The sequence below is a fragment of the Lepisma saccharinum genome, chromosome 28, assembly GCF_977018435.1.
Source record: "Lepisma saccharinum chromosome 28, izLepSacc3.1, whole genome shotgun sequence".
In the NCBI taxonomy this organism is placed as follows: domain Eukaryota; kingdom Metazoa; phylum Arthropoda; class Insecta; order Zygentoma; family Lepismatidae; genus Lepisma; species Lepisma saccharinum.
In genome coordinates, this window is record NC_139256.1 from 30,413,568 (window position 1) to 30,434,890 (window position 21,323).

At 35.8% G+C, this 21,323-nt stretch overlaps 1 protein-coding gene across 1 annotated transcript; it reads right to left on the reverse strand.

Moving 5' to 3' along the window:
- Positions 1 to 13,784: 13,784 nt before the first annotated feature.
- LOC145980810 (general odorant-binding protein 56h-like) lies at positions 13,785 to 20,700 on the reverse strand. The gene is made up of 8 exons (XM_083113902.1): positions 20,624 to 20,700; positions 18,930 to 19,008; positions 18,522 to 18,571; positions 17,429 to 17,464; positions 16,636 to 16,753; positions 15,559 to 15,614; positions 14,723 to 14,767; positions 13,785 to 13,888 (listed from the first exon to the last, which is right to left on the reverse strand). Exons 1-7 carry the CDS (start codon positions 20,681 to 20,683, stop codon positions 14,735 to 14,737), a joined length of 432 nt encoding a protein of 143 aa, XP_082970028.1. The 5' UTR covers positions 20,684 to 20,700; the 3' UTR covers positions 13,785 to 13,888; positions 14,723 to 14,734.
- Positions 20,701 to 21,323: the final 623 nt, after the last annotated feature.

Sequence of the window (21,323 nt, forward strand, 5' to 3'; positions counted from 1 at the left end):
TCCTCCCCCTGGACATTGCGGTACAGCTGGCGGCTACCAAGTATTGGATTACCAAAGGCACGGGACAGAACTTCCTTGCGAACCATCATATTAATATCATGAGGAAGCAAGAGGTTAAAGCCTTCTTCGGAAATAAGTGGGAGCACGAATGGAGTCAAGATGCTTCAATACGTACTAGGAATTTCATAACGACCATTGGTAAGAGGAACAAGTGGGTATACTTTAAACCATCCAAAGGTCTCGCACACTTTATAACAGGGCATGGGCCCTTTAAAATGTATCTCAGGAGATTCAACCTGAGAAATAGCGACACCTGTGATAACTGTGGCGAATTGGACACACCCGAACATAAGGTGCTAAAGTGTAAGGAACACGCCTCAAGATATGTGAGTGAACTTAGACGTAACCTAGGCCAGTTCAATAAGGAGACAATTTTTGACAGCCAAATTAAGTTTAACATTCTAAACAAACTAGCTGCTGAAATTTCATATATGGAAGAACTTAATTATAGTGTTAGATCCTCGTCTCAACAAAATGAAGTTACGTCTGTTCCTACTTATGTGAGAACAATCAATACTAGATCAATGATAAGGAGATCACTCGGTACAGAATCCCCTGAACAGTGTTAGACTAGATTTTATGAAGAAGGTCCTTCTTGCATAAACAGACGGAAATTTCATATTACGTCAAGTAGATCATAGTGAAATCGGTGGGTGCCGGACTATTTGGCCCCGAGACAATAACGGAACTAAGTGATCTTAAGTGATAAGTTTGGATTAGAAGAACTGTATGCAAAGTGCTCTTAGATTGAGGCTCGTGTGAGTGTGGAACTGCCAACTTGGCTCTAGACCCTTTTGAAGATTTAACCGGATAAAACTTCAAGGGATTCAAGTGCTGTATTAGAACGGAAGAAGTTTGAATGAATGTCATGGACAAAGACAACTTAAGAACTTAGAACTCCCTTGTTGGGAACTATCCTTCCCTTGGAAATTCCCTTAGGGAAGCCGAAGGTGAAAGGATAAGGAATCTTATCATATCATCTATTCAAGAAGTCCGACTTCCAAACATCTTCCACTGCCTTGAAGAGTAGGGAGTAGATTGAAAAAGAAGAAGAAATTATGGAACCCTCAAGAGTTTAGGTTACACCAAGAAGCCAGATTGAATCCACAGCCGAATGATCCATCCAGAGCTCCAATGCCAATGGTGCCTTAGGGCTCCCTGTGTGCCACCCAGCTTAGAAGGAAGTTACCAGAAGCCAAGAAGCCACCAGAAGCCAGGAAGACTACAAGACTGGAACTTCCCATACTTCGGGAAAGTCCTTCCTTGGGTAATTCCCTTGTTTTCGGGAAGCTTTAGGTCCAAGGATCTGTAATGCATATATTGTCTATTTATCTGTACACTGGTATTTTCTTGTATATATTTATATTTTGTATTTTACATAATCTATCATATTATTATATTATAATATTTTCTCTATTAAAGTGTATCTAATATATATTAGATTACACAGTCAAATAAATTTAGAAGACCTAACACTTAGTCTAAGGACTAATTTAGTAAATACTTATTACATTTTGAACACCTTAACTTATTGCTTATTTTCTTTTCATTCATATATTCTTCTTCTGAGTCATAACTAATTACTACATACACCTTGGTTTATAACATACGTATCAAGGTATAGAACCCACTCTCCTTTCCCTGTTCTCACCTATTTACCAAGCTGTAAATCTCTTTACCTGCATAATGAATAACCTCTTTCTAGTTTCCATAATCCATAATTGGGACGAAACCGCTCTCAGAAAAATAAAAGAAAAAAAAATAAACTCAACTTGATATGCAAACAACGAAAAAAAACTGAGAGAGAATGTGAGGTTGTGAGAGAGGCGAGAGGAGGTTGGAGGACCTCGTCCCTCAACGTCCCAATTCCTGTACAAAAGAAATACGAATTACATTAAGAGGTAAAATATAAATGATATATACATTAAAGTATACATGATAAGTACATTAAAATAGGCCTGATGAATGATTAAAATACAATTGATCTTTGGACTCGATGGGAATCATTATAACTACTAACTATGGAGTTTTGGAACTCATTATATTTATAATCTGTACATGTTGTCAATAACGACCCTTTTGTTCGTACTCGATATGGCGTAGCTTGTATAGATATTCTGGATAAATGAGTTGGGATGGAGTAGTAACCTTCTATTTTTTTTCAACGAATTTTAGATCATTTCTTTTTCTTCTAGCTGAAAGGTATTCAAGTTTTAACTTGTTCAATAGGTTGTCATAACTATAAAATAATTTAAACAGTTTAAATCTAAAATATAAATAGGAAATACATTTATTTTGTATATTATCAATAATGTCACTTTTTCCAACACCGCAGGAAAAATTCCATGTCAAAGAAATGAATTCCAGAAAGGGTCTGACAAATGCCCTGTACATAACTAAGAGAAGGTGGAGGTTGTTCAGACCTTGCCATTTGTTTATGACCCAACCTGTCAGTTTTCTACTTGTTGACACAATATGATTAAGATGCACCTTAAAGCTAAGTTTCCTGTCAATTGAAACCCCAAGATCCTTAACATCTTCTACAAGACTAAGATTCACATTGTCTATGTTATAATTGTAGCAGGAGTGCTGTCTCTTGCGTGAGAAGGTCATTGCAACTGACTTTAGACAAGTTGATAGAGAGTTGATTATTATCTAACCACTTCTTAATTGCATTAATGTCCGTTTGTACTTTATAATGGTCATTTACATCATTCATCTCTGTATACAGCTTAAAGTCATCAGCATAAAAAATACATTTAGAATACTTTACAACATCTTATATATCATTTAGAAATAAAATAAACAAAACGGGGCCCTGGAGAGACCCTTGAGGTACACCATTGTTGATAAAACCAGGTTTAGAAAGAGCATTTTGAAACCTGACTTTAAATAATCTGTGCGTAAGATAGTTACTAAACCAGTTACAATAAGTCGGTGTACAACCATAGTTGCTAAGTTTAGCAACCAATGCTTTGTGGTTCACAGAATCAAAAGCCTTATTCAGATGTAGGTAGATAGCATCTAATTGGTGTCTATTACTAAAAGCCTGAGAGATATCAGTTAAGAATACTGAATGATTTGTACTTATTGATTTCCCAGCCATAAATCCATGTTGGTTAATACTAATATTATTCTCAAAATTAAAATAGAGTGATTTGAAAACAATCTGTTCAAACAACTTACTAAAAATATTAATAATTGAAATAGGTCTAAAGTTAAATACCTCAATGTTGGGATAGGAATAATTGTTACTTCTTTCCAAATGATATGGTATGTACCACTTGATAGAGACCTGTTGAAGGTGCTGCACAAAATAGGAGCAAGTAAATTACTGCACCCCTTGAAAATATAATTAGGAATGCGTTGAATGCCGGAATCACTTCTGGGTTTAAGTTTACGAAAAGCATCTAAGATTTCCTTTTCATCGATAACTGGAGGAAATATTGGCATAGTAGACCACTTTTTATTTGCATAATTACCATTTGAAAGAATAGAAAAATTATTTTCGAACATTTTACAAAATCTATCAGGCATATTTTGTTTGTCAGTTAAAATTCCGTTAACAGGATCCAGGATACAAGAATCACTGGATGTTGAGTATTTCACTTTTTTTCCAAAATGAGTTTTTGTCATGCATAAAACAAAAATTTAAATCGTTGTAATAATTAAACTTTGCATTTCTTATTTTCTTCTTTACTACTTTCCTAATAGACACAAATTTAAAAAACCATGAAATTTTTTTAGTCAAAATATTTATAATAATAGTTTTTCTTTTTGTTCAGCAATCTTTTAATTTCAGTGGTGAACCAAGGGGATGTAAATTTTCGATTGATAGATCTAGTTGGCACATTATAATTAATGACCTGCACAACAGATAAATGCAAAAGTTCAACTAATGAATCTAAATCTAGGCTAGTATCTATGAAGGATACCTTATTCTCAAGATCTTTAAAAAGTTGAAGAAAATTACATTGCTTAAAATCATATCTAAAAAAAATCGCCTGATTCTGATAATTTATCAGAACTTGTGTGAGGAACATAAAAAGGTAGATTCACCAAAAACGGAGGATGATATATATCAACCTTTACAACAGGAGGAATTGAATAATTTAGTTTAATATATACAATGTCAGTGATGAAGATATCCATTGTAGAAAATGGATTGGTTGAATTGTAAGCAAGCAATTGTAAGCACTGTTTACATTGCAGAAAGTCACACAACTCTAAAATTTCCATATCATTTAAAGTTGGCTTAACTTGTGGGATACCTCTTCCAACAAACTCCCAGTTGATGTGAGTATTAAAATCAGCTTTTCTTTTCTACCTATAAACTTCTCAATGATAATATCAAAATAGTCATTGAACATTTGCGTATCTGAACCAGGAAGAATATAGTGCAGGTGTATGACTATAGGACTGACATTACCTATAGTTACCTTAATCCACAAGCACTCTATACTGTCAAATTTAATTTCTAGTAATTCTAATTCATAGTTAAGATTCGAGTTGGTAAGAAAGGCACAGCCACCACCCTTAGCTTTTAACCTATGTTTTATTAAGACTGCATAATCGTCCAATAAATTATAAAAATTAGTTTGATTATTTTTCATCCAGGTTTCAGTAAAAACATAAAAATCATAATTATCAACTAAGATATTCTGTATTAAGACCTCTTAAGTGCTGGTAATATAAGCTTAAATACGCATTGGAAGATGAAGTATCCATCCATTTAGCTAGTCAGTTAATTCCAGACTTAACAATAATACTGTCAGAGCCTGTGTTTCTGGTTTTATCATTCACCAAAGAATTATTTTTGGACACTTCGTCTTTTTTAACATATTCCATTTTAAGTTTGCCGGCCCCCGTGGCGGAGTGGTTAGCACATCGCGTTACGACGCCAGGGGTCCTGGGTTCGAATCCTGGCCTGGGCATGGATGTTTGTGAGTGTCCATTCATCAATTTCATCATATCATCACTCATCCCCATCTTTTCAAATTAGCCAAAAATGGCACAAAAGTGAAGTAAAATAAATCAAATCCATTTTAAGTTTACCGTGGAAATAAGTAAACAAAATGTTTTCCGGCCAAATCTCCGGATTGAGGATATTATCCATGTGTGATACCTTGACACCAACATAAAAGGACGCGTGAGAGTTGTGTTTAGTTTTAAGTTTGTAACACTGGCACACTGTTCGTGTTGTCTTGCAGATAGTTCCTAAGTTCCAAGGTGGCGACGTCATGAGAGAGTCGTGTGACGAAAACTCCCTTAGTGGAAGTAGATTTCTTATTAACACGTAATGTATTATCCAATTTGGTTCCAGATTTCAACTTAGAGCGAGACGCGTTAATTTCATTACGACTATTAGTAGCACGTATTCCCCGAATTCGGATCACCGAATTTCTTCTACGCCTCGTAACACTTGTCCATTCATTGTCATTGGAAAGACTTGGCACGCAGGAAACTTCGAATCTGCTTTCTCCCCTTCTCTGTCGTTATGAGCGGCGTTGTTCCACACACTCCGAGTATAGTTTCCTTTTGTAGCACCGTTCTGATTCTTTCTCGTGTTCTTAAATTCCATCATTATTGCTTGAAAGTAAGTGGCACAAAAGCAAAGTAAAATAAAGCAAATCATAAATCTTGAAAGTAATATCAACAATGGTTGAGTCACTCTCGCTCTCTGCATCTACAATTTTTTCCATTGTTTCTGTACATCGTTGCCATGGAAATGAAATTTTTCAGGCGAATAGGAAACAACGTGTAGCACGAAAAAGTTTATAATATTTTGTAAACTCAGTCCTTCTGTGTCAGATGCGTACAGCTGAGGAAACCGACTTTTGTGTAGGAGATTGTAAATTATCAATCGACAAGAACGAAAGTGTTTTTATTCATATGTGGTTTCTTAAGTGCTAATTATGTGCTAGAAGAAATGCCAAATATGAAATGGGGGATATTACATGCATACATAATTCAGGTAATGCATAATACTCATCCAATATATATATATATATATATATATATAGCCCCAATCCCACCACTCACTGACATAAATGTTTTCCATGAAGGAAGCCCCGGAGGCGAAAAACGCGCGATTACGATTACGACCCCCATGGAATTGTCCCAAAGGGCCGAGAAAATTCAAAAATCGATCAATTAGCCCTTCTTTAAGGTTGAAAGTGCCCTTTTTCACGTCCTTTGCAACCGTTTCCAAGGCTTTTCGTTTTTGCTCACATTGTTTCCTTCAATTCTTAATTGTCTAGCTACATTATATTTCTCACAGATCACACACAGATGAATCAACTTCTGGTTTTGAAAAGGTGCCTCAAACAAGGGTGACATCTACATAAGAAGAAGATTAAGTCCAGACACAATTACGCATATATTATTATACTCAATGCGAAAAAATCTATATCGTGCTTGTTTTAACTAAATGTTTAGGGGTATAATAACAAACAATTCTTTAGAGCTAGCCGTGCTTGTTGTTGTCCATGGAAACGGACGTTGCTAGGGAACTTAAAGAAACTTTATTTTCAACCGGAAAACTAGCGTAAGAGAATTATGCTAGACTTTTCGAATTTTAAAACATGAGCATGAGAATATATTACAGAGGAAAAGTGGGAATTTGATGGTAAAAGACGGAAAACAATTATTCTTCAATTACGTTTACAAATGTGAAAATGACAAAAGACGTAAATATTGCTTTTTCAATTTAGTGTCGCTATTGAATTCGTTTATTCAAGAAATATAACTATCTTGAAACGGTTATTGCCTACTCACTTTATTATTAAGAAAATTGGCAATGCTATTTTGAATATTTGTACCATATTAGAGCCCGTACACATGTAAAGTTACGTTCAAAACTTTCCAAATAAGCGAAGCACGTCGGCGAGCGTACGAGACGTGGCCAAACGCCACGTCGATAGTACGCGAGTCTACTCATAAACTTGCACCCTCTTGTCTAATATCAAGAAATGGAAAACCTGAGGATTTACAAAATAGAAAACGTAGTGTCTTAGACTAAAAGAGGATGATAAATGAAGAATTTATGATATACCGTATTTTCCGACGTATAAGACGCACTTAGAAAATAGGTCTGAAAAACAGGGTGCGTCTTATTCGCCGATACTCAGTTCTTTATTACCTCCAATTCTGGATTTTTTTTCTGTTCTAAGTTAGACAATTTCGTTGCGGCGTGTGGCCGAGAAGATTAAAATGTATTCCTTCCTTGTTGGATTAGGTAATTTTTTTTTTGAAGGTAGACTTACATATTTCTTTATATTTCAAATACTGAAAATTATTTATAATCTTAAGTGATAAAGATTTTTCATCAAAAATGTGCTCGGTGCGTCTTATACGCCGGCAAATATGGTAAATATTTTTAAAAAAATAGAACCAATAGTGCTTTGTATTCGTCTCCGTGAGGATGGAGGAAAGAGAGAACATATAACAGAGATGATTCAGTCGTCAGAGCCCTCTCAGTCTGCATTCGACCTGGTTCGTTATTGCGTATTAAAATGGCACACTAGTAATAAAGCTCCAGTTGGTAAGTTACATATTCAGATGCATTTGCAATTTATCTACACATGGAGAAGCCAACCGCCTGGGGGAGCTGGAATCGTTCCGTAGCCACTTTCCGTTCAAATTAGAGCCTCCTCGACAGCCTAGTGGTTTAGGTTGTCGCCTTGTTCTCAAGGGTTCCCGGGTTGGATAACGGTGAGGGCTCCTAATCTCAAATAGAGAGAAACTAGCTCCAATACTCTGCTTTCTTTCTATCAAGGCAAATCACGACGATGAAGATGAATGGAGTTAGATGAACGGGCATTCATAAAAGAACAACCTCGCCCAGGCCAGGATTCTAACCTGGATCCTTCGGTGTCAATGAAATAGGCTGGCCATGAAGACATTCTTGCACTTTCTCTCTATCAAATGTAGTTAATGCAGGCTTCGCATCCCACATCCAGTCAAAAAGGGTTTTAATGGAAAGAAATCATTCTTAACTCAATATTGCAGTAACTTGGAGTCTTCTTTGAAGCCATCAGCGAATGAACTCACCAAGAGGAATAAGTAACGGTTGACTTCACAGTAATAACCTTCTCTTATTCTTGAATGAGAAATATCTGTAGATTAAGACTTAATATGCTGTCAATAACAATCTACTCATGAGTTCTAAGTGTTATACATTTCACTAAACTTAGCAGTTAATGTAAAATATAGTTTGTCTGCCATCTATCCATTATAATCTAAATTCATAATGTATATTTGCGATACAAGTATTCGAAACATAAGTTTATTTTGGTTATGCATAGAGGGAGCTTCTACACCGAAATATCACATCATTTGATAAGAAACATCAGCAAACAAATCTAGGCTGTCAAAACATGCTATTTTACAGCAGACAGTTATTTATATTTATTATTTTAATAGCAGCTATTACATGATACATGTTGGATCGTTACTGTTTACAGTATTTACACACCACCTAATATTTATTTGATTAATTCAGTATGACCAATGAAAGCAACAAATAATTGCAGTTTATGACATGTCCCTTTTCGCGGACACTCTAGAAATGTAACTTTTTACAAGAATTATTCAGGTCCAGGTTCAATTCCAATGATTGCATTAGAGTTCACCCTTAATAACCACAATTATTTCCATCTTGGAATACTTATTACTTTTTTCAGTACTTATAGTCGAGGGCTTCGAACACGCTGCTGCGTCCTTGAAATACAAGGATCCAGATGAGGCAACACTCGTAAACCTGCAATCATAATATGAAGGAAGAGGTTGTGCTTAGGTGCTGCTTGCAATACCACTAAATATACCTGATTGAATTTGGTAGTTTCGTACTTATAGTCCTTGCTTAAATGAACGAGGTTAAGCGAAGAGTAACCACGTAGCTGATTATTAACCATTATATTCTCTGTTGTTACGAGGTGCGCTACCTTCTGAGCATGCGCAGTAGCTGCGACTGGAAGCCAAACGATGGAAGTTCTCCAGAAAACGCAGGGGACATCGACATGACCTGGAGGAGAAGGTCGCCGCCTGGAATTACTGTAGACTTTTGTGGACCGCCATGTACATTTCCGATATGAAAAGTCTTTTTATTTCGAAGTGTTGATAGCGGGGTGTGGGGGGATGTGCCTCCTTCTGTAACGTTTTTAATATCCACATATTATAAACATTACATAAACTGAAAATTCGACGTAAATATCCGTAGTTCAATTTTCGGCCATCACAGGCCGTTGTCCTCGATAGCTCTACCGGTGCTGCCTCTAGCGGCAGACTCGGTACAAGCGGGCTGTGCGTAAAACCTCAGCAGTGCTTCAGAGTCGCTTCTATCGACTGGAACGGAACGGCAACAACCCTTTGGCTCTACTTGGCCGGCGAGAGGCGTACCTAGCATGCTGCCTTGGTGGACGGAAGCCTTCCTTGTGTTTCACTCGTAAAATGGGCCACTACTAGGAGAATAAGGACAATAATCGGAGTGCTTCATTACATGGCTTTAGAGGCTGAACACTGTTGGTTTAGGTACGTAAAACTCTCTGCTGTGCTATAGGGACTTAATAACATCGTGCCAACGTTCCAAGTCGCCCCCCCCCTTTTGCCCTTTTATCACGCATAAGGTGCCGTTCAAAAAAAAAAAACCTTTTTTTGTACTCTTATTCCCCCCCTTGTTTGTGTCGCCTTTTTTGGGTGCAGTGAATGTACTAAGTGAACTAAGAAAAACTATTGACCAAATTAGCGAGAATTGAATTGCATAACTTTTGCTTGACCATGGATTCAAAATACTATTTTGGTCGCTAAAGATTTATTGTGAACGTAAATGATCTCTTAACAATTGTGTACTCCCCTTTTGAGTGGACGAACGTATTAATTGCATTTTGTCGATCTTGTAATGTAATTCTTCGAACCACGTTTGACGTTTTGGTCAGATCGCCCAAGGCTTGTGGTTAAAGTTCATTGCTTAGAAAAAGAAAATCTACGAACCTTCCACCCCTCCTTTAGTCAATTCGGGACCGTTGTTCCATTTACACCTTCCCATTTTTTTTAAATGGTAGCATTAAAAGTCGGGAGAATTGGGATAATATTAATGAATGGGAAAAACGACTATCATAAAGTAAATTAGCGTGACAATATAAATGAAGACTTGCAGTGTATTTAACACGTCTGGAAGATAGTTGAAAGGTATTGTCTGATTGTATAATGCATATTGTTTAATTGGGTAGGGTTAAAGACACGTACGCGTACTTGTTACGTATTGTTAATGGCGTTTGATTAACTGATATGAATTTAAATATACACGCAGGACGTGTTAGGAATTTTTGACTATACCATTACACTTCATATGCTTTCAATGTTTAGGTCATATTTCAAGAAAAAATGGTAAATTGTAATTGCAATAACGTGTTTGGTTCTATATTCATTTTTTTTTTGCATTGGAATCAATATGGTTTATTTACATATACAGCGTGGGCACAAAGTCGCTTTCCCCAAATATTTGATTTCTTCATTTATTGGGGAAAGCGACTTTCTGCCCACCCTGTATATTTGGTTATTTTACATCGCTTTTCTGCCACCTTTGGCTAATCGTTACGATGAACATGAATGGCGAAAAGATGAAATGAGATTGGTGAAAGGGTAACCACAAACATACAGGCCCCACAGAGAATTATACTGGCTGTAGGCCAAGACGCCAGACCCTCGCTAGTCTGTAATAATGCAGAGTGCTTTTAAGTGTCCTGTCAAGTCACCTCTTACACCCGAATAATAGATAAAAATAACTGTGACAGTACATATATTATTCTCAGAAGGGGAAAAATTAGATGAATTTAGAAATGCGTGGTCAAGGAAATAACATCCTTGTGTCAACAAGTATTGAGTGCACCTCTCTACTTCTAAATGTTAGTCCCGGTCGCCTTTCAAACTTCCAGATTATGACAATCAGTTTTTGTCACCTATGTTTTTATTATTCTATATCGTAGGTTTTCATTATTTTATATTTTTCTGTAACTTCGTATCCTCTTGAAGCTTGCGTAGACAAACACCACGTTTCTGAACCTTTTGTGTTTCTCTGCTTTTGTTGACTTTTCCCTCGTTCGGTCAGAGGAGCTGGGAACTTTGACAGTGTGCTGTGATAAATCTTTCACTGTTTGAGCGACTTTTGTGCATTTGGCGACAGGAAGTTCCACTTGGGAGGCCAATTAGTGGAGGAACACGTTACGTACCAGATGAGGGTCCAGGCGCTAGAACTATTCTTTTCCCCCCATTCTAACGCAACACGTGTGCCTGAAGAAGCTGGACCAAGCAAAAAAGGGACGCTTGATCACCAACGACGGAACTTCAGATTTTGCGCGCCTAAAAGTCAGTCTGTTAGTATTCGAAATTTCAAGTTGTCTTTAAATAGTAGCAGAACAGACGAACACACACAATATACCGCCAGTTTTTGATCCGGCAACACCTCTGCGACAGTCGTAGTAAGATTCTGGACTTTGTCTTTATTTTCTACCGCGCCCTGTGTTTTACTCTGCGTGAGTGACAGTGACTAGTGGTATAAATACGCAGTGTTAATTAGTGACCTGTGCACTGGATTTGTGTTATTCTTTTTGTGACGAGGAATAGTAATATTACTAGGCGGGCTAAAGCACAAGAGAAGGGGGGCATGGGTCTTCCTAGCCTGCATGAAGCCGACGCAGCAGATCACCCCTCAGCGTCCCGACGCCACACCGCTAAAACGCCACCACAAACGCCACACCGCTAAAACGCCACCACAAACGCCACAAACGCCTCGCCGCCACAAATGACGTCCGCAGCCCGATATGAAGTCATGTGACGATACCGCCAAAAGCCGCCAGACGAATCAGCATCCTTGAGTACTTCGACGCCGACGCCCGACGAAAATTCTATGGAGAGAGATCGAAGAGAGGAACGGGAAGATGAAGTGACACCAGCCCTCACTTATAGATACCGTCTAGAAGAGGAGATTGAGAGATGAAGCAACACTTACTGCGTCTTGAGACGACGCCGACGCCCCGCGTAAGACTAGCGGTAAGAAGCCACGAATGCCCCAGTATAGCAACTTCGCCCGTTTTCGCCGTCCCCCGAGTAGAGAGAGAGACGATGTCGAAGCATTTAATTGCTCCAACACGAAGCATCTATGTCACCCTGATGTCGAAGCGTAGAAGGAAAGTGTGTTCAAGAAGTTTGCGAAGCGCCGTTACAAAGAAGTAACGTGGGGAAGTGTGAGTGTCGTGAGGAGGACAGCGGATTGACGTCACGCCACCGTCTAAAGGACTACGGTAAACATCGCTGGAACGTCAAGAATGCCGAGATGGTACAGTATACAACTGTTAATTTTCTATATATGTGAGTGATCATCGACCCAAGACTCCAAAGATCGGCCGTCAGATTTAAATTAAAAGTCATAAAGGTATTAATTGAATTTTTGCCCAACATAATCTAAATTTCACGACAATTTCTTATTCGGAAGATCGATTCACAGCATACTGTTGCTTTTCCCATACTCTGCGCCGAGCCGTATGAATAATTATCTTTATGTCATATTAGGTGTGTACACTTAAATATTTGATTAAAACTGCGTAAATCGTGTATCTCTTGCAGAGATCACCTCTCAAGTTTGTTAATTAAGGAAGTAATCTAACTTCGTGCTATTTTTAATACATTCATACATCAGTGTCTTCAGTTTTCATTCTGTAAACATGTATGTGCCTTGCATTTGATGTCTAGGCGCATTTGTGATAATTCTACAATAATTATTTAATGTTTTAATAAATTGCAAAATATAAAAGATTACGTGTTATGCTTGTTTTCAGAATTTAATGAGCGTGCGCAGATGAAAGCTAAGTATCTTGGGTCCTAAACAAATTAACGTCTGCAGACGCAGATTAAGATTCATCCCGGCTCATAGGAAAACTAAATATTGCTTGGTATCTACAAAAAGGGCCAATGTATTCATTTTAATGTAATTTTACCCCTGAAGTTTGAGTGAGAGTGTGAATGCTTGAGTGATAGTGAGGGGTTGTGTAATGTGCCTATTTTGTGTTATATAATATACATTTTTGTTATCTATGATTTGACTATGATTTGTGTTTATACATATAATATACATATCCTGATAACTATTGGTATTAATATTTTGTTCAACGTTAAGTCAGCAACGTCTTTATTATTATAATTATTATTGATTATTATTATTATTATTGATTATTATTATTATTATTATTATTATTATTATTCAACATTACTTTATGCACGAGTCGGCTATTCGTCGGGGGTAAAAACCGATCCGGTCACACGTACCCTGGAATCGAACCGTTAGCTTGGCGCCTAGGAAGGGGACTTCGGTCTCCGGACTAAGGTAAAGTTTCCCAGTGAGATTTGGCAACAGGTCTTCACGGGAAATGCCGGATCAGAAGATGAGAGCGCGGGTTGCCATCACTAATGTCCCTGGTACGAAAGTAGTCCAGTCAGGGTCACGCCACCTACCTACAGTGTTGCCAATAAGCAACAATTTTAACTTTCAATAAGAAGTCCGAAAAAAGATGTCAGAAAATAGTTCTTAACGTAAAGAACATTACGAGGTAATTTCTAAATTGAAATACTTTCTTGACCATTCAGTACCATAATTTTATATTTCGTGTATCCACAAATGCTACTAACAAATTTATGAATTACTGTTAACTTTTCAAAACAAAGACAAGACATTTGCGCTAACTTTTTATTTGTATTGAAACAAAATTATTTTACATATATAATTTGTAGTTCCGTTTCTTCTGAATTTCCTGCAGAATATGCATCGTCACATAATCTGAAATATATAAATGAGTAGCTATATAAAGTAAAATATTAACATATAATAGGAAAGGAAAAATTTAAATTTTGATCTACTTTCAAATCAAGGATGTTTATACATGTGCAATGGTCAAAACTTGAAAACATAGTTTTACTACATCAAAGAGATAAATAAATTCATTAATGAATGGAGGAAAATTAATATAATAACTTGTAGCGTCGAGGAGATGCATCGAATATATTACAAAACGTATAATGTCAATATTTGTTAATAGTATTGTTTCAATAAAGGACATACAAAAACTACTTTCCTAAATAAGATGTTCTGTGGTAATATGTCACACTGAAATTGTCACACTTCTAGCTAAATTTGTTTGAGATACTGACTTATTTTTGTAAGACGAAAACCTTATAATTACACACAGAAGCGAATAATATAACCTAACAATCTAAATAAAGAAATTAATTCATGCTGAAAAGTTTGGATTCCAACTTAACAAACAAACTTTACAGACTTAAACAAAGAGTAAATTTGACGCTTCGTTTTGTTATGTACGTTAGTAAGGTTGTGTTAACCAACACAATTTATTTTGCATATTGAGTCTATCCTCATTTTAAGACTATTTTTTTAAAAAACAAAGGTACAAGAGCGCTGAAAATGATTCTAGTTTATCTATGTTTGTCGCAAATCATAACGTGAAACACAAGTTTTTAAAATAATCTTAGATTTTTTTCGGGAAACAAGAGTAACAATAGCGGTTAAGGTGAAGTGAGGTTCCATGAATGAAAATTTACTATCCATGAGGAAACTGCTTTTCTGAAAATAGTAACATAAAAAATAAATAGCTACCTCTGTTCTGTTTTATTCTTCTTGTTCATCTCCTGGTATTCCGTTCTGTAGAATAAAAGTTGGAAAATACGTTAGACCATGTACTTTAATGTATGTGCCAGCCCTATTCAATTTAATGGTGCTACTTTAGGAAAGTTTTTAAAATTGTTCCGTTAGTAAATCTTGTCTTATGCGTTAAGTGTTAGACTCACAAATTACGTTCTCAGGATTGATACCCAGCCATTTAAATCTTAATTAATTTCGGAAGGATTTGTCTGCAACTTAAATTAATCACTTTTCTTTCCGTATGCAAGTTAATATTTATTGAGCGCAGAGAGAAAATAAGAAAATATATTTATGTGGAACACAATTTAGAGGAATAAAATTGTGTTCTATAGAAATTGGGAAGTGAGATGTTCTTTGTAAGTGTCCCTTTATCAATTTCATCTAATCATCGACTCCTTAACGTCGTGCCAAAATAAGTCAAATAACAAAAATACAATTATACAGGAAGGTATAAGTTTGTTTTAAGCCCAATTTATTCAAGCTAATCGACACCCGAACCACACTGTGTTTAATCGAAACTGTGACCCTTTCCTAAAAACTCGTTGCACTAAATTATTAATATAATACTCTTTTCTAGGCAATAATTACTAGTGTTTAAATTATTGTTTGGCTTCTTTTGATAATCTGGGCACACATTAACAGTTTTGAATATGTTGACAAAGATTGTACTGATGAAAACACAAGTTTGAAATCAAAATTGAATTGGAATATTTCTATTTAAAGTCTTCACTGGCAGGGATGAAAATTTACCTAGAGGAATACTTCACATACTCCCATAATTAGACACTTACCTTTATATACTTCTTGATGCATTTCCCAAGTTTCCACGCTTCGTCACAGGTTTGAGCTGAAATTAAAATTCTCTTGATGAGGACAACGAATCATATCAATTCCCACATATTGACACTAAATATTTTCGTTCGAAAATGTTGGTGTAAATTTGCCATTTACTATTATCTCACTGACAAATTTTCAACTTTCGTCATACTTACGTAATGCTAAATAACTGATTATTCTTCTATTTAGGCACTCGTTTTCTTAATAGCTTCAACTTAATTCAATATAAGAACATATGTACAGATTTGCACCAATATCATTTCTTTATACACCTCTATACTTATGTTAAACGTGATTTCATTGAAAGAATCAAACTGTAAGAGTGCAGTATGACATACTCACTTATCAGCACCCGTCAATCAGATCTGACAGCTGTCCGCCATTTTAGGCAAAATAGGATATCCCGTTTCGCCGAATCCCATTTCACCTAAACCGATGATCAATAAACACCAAACAATTCGGATCATGTGCCGATGCTAATTACGAACAGTCACATGAGCCAATAGTCAGCAATATAACAGCCAATAGCCTTAGTCGTATGCTGAACGCTAATTATGGTAAGGCTCTGTTATTATATTGTATTAATGTATTCCATTATTAATCTAACCTAACCTAAATTTAAGCACTAATAAAGGCCGAATTAACATAACGAAACCGAGCAGCTATCTCCCTGTTGAGAGACCGTTAAATTTCACTCATTTGAAATATTTCACTTTCAACCAGCTTGTCTAAAATGGCGGCCAGTTCACAAATCACTTTATCTTGTGCGTGCTGATATGCAACTATGTGAAACGGACTACACGTATTAAATAAAAGTTTCCTCTACTGAATTTCAGATCTGAACCTTCATTGGAGTTCAGTAACACTTAGAGAGTGTCAAATTGCATCTATCCCCGTGCGTTTGTGTACAGTTACATTCGAAGTTTATGCGCAGTGTTTTCCGTTTCGACGATATTAGCCTGTGCCATACCAAAATGTTCTCTAACTGATAATTAAGAGTTCTGTTGATTTAGTAACTAAGAAAATGTCACCTGGCATCTGTCCACATTCATTTACAGCATCGTCAATGACACTAGTGTCTTTGCCCTCCTTTTCAAAATGCTTCTTTATTCCGGCTACCATCTCTGTGCAAAGCTTGCCATCCTTGATCTGTTAAAGAATACACATAATAAATTTAGTGTCTAAACACAATGTACTACTTAGCGAAATGTAATCCAAACCATATGAGTATTCACAAAGCGTAACGGTTGTCCTCAGAAACATTCATTTCAGAAGATTAAGGAAGCTTTGTATGTTGACTGTAAAAGCTATTGTACACAACTATTTTGATGAAAATATAAAATCCTATAATACTTATTCTGCAATAAAATGCACCAGCAGTATTATGCAATTTGGAAATGAAAATCATATTCTCATATTCAAAATACACTAAACTGTGTTATAAATCTTGCCAAATTCATAATTTAATTTTGAAATACGTGTATAGCTATTATTATGTTATTATCATATCGTTCATAGCTGAGTATATTGAGTTGTTCTTCAACCTTCGTGTATATATGAACATTGGAATTTATGGATTTAAATCCCAAATTTTACATTAATCCCAAAAAAATATTAGACTTCTTGTTATGTAATTTCTGAATTTCAATGTCTAAAATATTGTCTACAAATGTTAACAAAGTGAACTTTTATTTTACACACTGAATTCTAAAAGATGTTCACAATTCTTTTTCACAATGTTGTTTTGCTTATTTATGTAAAGTCTCGTTTGACGAGTGGAAGAATTTATTTCTATACTACTACAATAAGAAACTATTTTCTTACCAGTCCAAGGTTTTCCACCACACATTTCTTGAAGCACTGTCAACGAAAGAGAGCAGTTATTATGTTGAACAAAATAAAGTTTGATGTTATGAATGAGGTCATGTTTGCTATATCTAGGATGTGGAACAGCTAAAACCCATACAATGAAACATAAACAGGCAGGAAAATGATGAAAAGAGATACTGTAAAATAGATAAGACACTACAAAAAGCAGATAAAATGAGCTTGTTATTAATATTCTTTGGCTGTTGCACATTTATTAACTTGAATGTCTTGTATTCAATTATATTAATCGTGCTTCGTATTCTACTGTATTGTCTTCGCTTTTCTGGTCCTCTTGGCTAATCTCGACAATGAGAAATTAATTGTGATGAAAGAATATTCACAAATGGATATTAACATGTTCTGACCAGGTTTCGCACTGATGTGATAACCTTGAACAGAGAGATTATGACCAATGAACACGGTCAGCTACCGAAAAATATTATCGATTTCAATAATGAACATCACATTTAATAAGTGGGAGTTTTAAAAAATTGTTCATAATACATAGAGTTTTCGTGTCTTATGAGATCTTATGTTGTGAATAAATTCGTTCTACTTCACAGGAGATTAATGGACAATATCGTAGACGTATCTTTGCAGCGGTATAAGTTGATCGATTTTTATGTTCAAATTATTTATGTATATATTAGTTAGTTAGTATATATATATATATATATATATATATATATATATATATATATATATATATATAGTTAGACTTCGTAAATTAAAAATGATTTCCTGATATTCACCATATTTATGAGAGATGTTTAATTTGAGCAGATCATAATGGGAAAACCTTACCTATAAACAATGAATTTGTTAAGGTGACACGACCGAACCTACTTCTATGTGTTATGCACTATGCATTAGGCATTATTAAGTCAATAAATAGTGTTCAATTATAATATAGCATGCTAACACTAACATTCAAAGAAGTAGGGGGCACAAGACTCAATGATTAGTCACACTAAAGTACAACCCAAACACTTGAATGAAATAAGATACTTGTATGGTCTAATGTATCTTTCCATATTGAACGATATACCTTGAAATCTTCACTGGGTTCGTCCTTTGCCCATTCCTCTTTCGCCTGGTCTGAAAATAAGAGCATTTTATGTAAACGTTGATACACTATCAGCTTATTACAACTATTTTCAAATGGAAGTAATAGAAACGCTCTTTCCTGTGTTCTGATGATGGAGTCCTAATAAGAAGTGAATTTACCCACGAAAACGTGTTGGAATTTCTGAGTGGCAGAAATACAGTGATTCCAGATTCTCTTTAATTTTTACTACTTATTTTCCAGACATCCTGTAGATATAGCACGACAAAGTTGTAATATGTATTTCTCCAAAACATCTGTTCCTTTAGAAGATAACCTTGATGAGGCTGCACTTCCAAGAAAAGGACTATCCATTATCAATAAATAATGAAACAAAATGGATATTCTTACCTTTAGTTAGGCTATTATTAGCTGCACAACCTTCCAACACTTTCATGGCTTCTGGAGGAGGCTGGTGGTGGGCGCTCCTCTGAAAGAGAATTAGCAGAAAACGTATTCTTTACACCCTGTAAGAACGGGTTCGATACCTGGAGGCACATGTCACAGTGGTTCGGATCCCTCTTTGAACTGTAAGTCCAGCCCCGATTAATCTTTCTGTGCATAAAGTGAACTTGAAACAACGATTCAACCACCCAATCAAAAACATCCTGCAAGATGTATACTATTCGTTCATGTGAGCATTATCGTGTTAAAAATTAGCATAATTTTATGAATCTTCTCTTACCGGTGTTTTGTTATGTTTGTTCCTCATCAGTTTTATATCTTCATGATTCATCTTCATGGCTGAGATTAAATTTCTTTACAGAACAAATCTGTATAAATTAAATAGCTATGTAGCTATATAACACAAGTATTAAATTGGTTAACACTTATATACAGTCATCTATAGCGAACATTTTTAATAAGTTGGTAGCAGAGTTTGCAAAGTCAACAACAACAACAACATAAATAAATAAATAAATACCGAGTAACAGTCGGTCTTTACTGTCGGCTAGTTAGTTATTTAAGAGCAAATTCAAATATTCAAAGGTCATGCCATACCATGAATGTTCAAATTGCAAATATCCGAATTATCAGGATATTCAGATTGTCCGAAATTACGGATATCCGAATTTGAACATTATCCGGAAAATCTTATCGTTTATCCGTTTTAGATGCTATCCACATATTTTTTAGGTAATTCTTCATGTCCTAAATTCACTGTACGTATTTTCTACAAACCCTTTATCAAATCTGTTCTATCCGAATAATCTGGTTATTCGGATTATCCGAATATCCAAATTCTTCGGATATTCGGATTTCGGATCCAACGGATAATCCGATTATCCGGAGAATTCGGATCATCCGGAAATCAAAATTCCTCACATAGTTGCATTGTATGGATATCCGAATGTTACGGATATTCGGGTATCCGGATTATCCGTTGCATCCGAAACGGATATCGGATAATTTGAAATCTGGATAACCGTTACCCGGATTTTGTGGCCATCCCAAGTCCAAACGTGCCATGTTGGCATATAGGGCGGGAGGTATAGCTCCACGCATTCACGAACTCGGCCATTGTGGAGGTGTGTGATCAGCACCACACCGCACTTTAAACTGTAGCTCCAGTCCCGATGAGCCTTTCTGTGCATAAAGTGGAGTAAAAAAACAATTTTTATTCTAATTGTATACTAATTCCATATTACTAATGATGAACTCACATTTACAGACATATTTATAGTACTTTTACAGGTAATGTTTTTATAGAGTAAGCTATTTCAGAGTCACTTTTGAGTATATATGTATGCTAATACTAGTTTGAAGATATAAATTGACTATAAATTAGAAAAGGACCTCCAAGATGGCTTAGTGGTAACGCACCCACCTTGTAATCAAGAGGTTTCTGGTTAGATTCACAGTGCTAGGTCCAGCCTCGAATGGTCTGTTAGCAGAAACTTAGCTCAAAACTACCTTTTGCCAACTTTACATTTAAACATAAAAATCAATTTAGCCAGCTACGGATGATTACATTAATATTGGCTTTTACTACATTTTTAGCCAAACGTGAGAAAAACTGTTAGACATGAGTACACGAAACGTACCACTGCATACATAGCTGCGCAGAGGATTACTGCTACAGGAAGGAAAGTCTTGGAATTCATGTCGTCTGGGTGTTCCAAAAGGTGGACTGATAAACCAACTCTAAAATTGTCCCCTTATATACGCTGAAAACAGGAAATCAGTTCTTATATGATAATAGGTTCTAAAATCAATCAACAGATGTCAGGACGAAGAAGCAACTTCCGTCCTGAGGTTTTCCGGCTTGAGTAGACGGAACTGTCAACCATCATACTGCTTACATTTTGGACACAAACTCAATTGACATTTCCGAATAAGTTAACCTTTTACGTAAGCACCAAAATAACACAATTTGCACAAACGAATTCGAAGTTGCACTGAACGACTTTTCAAGGATGTGATAGCATAAAATTACAGGAGGTTTGTGCAGAGGGGATATAGGCAATTTATGCTTTCAGGAGTACTTTATGAGTCAAAATGCTACTAAATTATTTTAGTTCCTGTAACTTTCAGTTGTTAAAACATGAGTTAATAAGAAATAATAACGAATTATTGCATGAGTGTCACACACATATTTTACGATTCACTAAAACAAAAACCATAATAATTTTCAAGTAGTGCTGTTTTGTTTACAGAGGTTTAGTTGTTCATTAATTATAATAATTACCATCATTACCAACCAATTGTACACTCACTTTTATGAGCGTCTCGAATAACACGCAT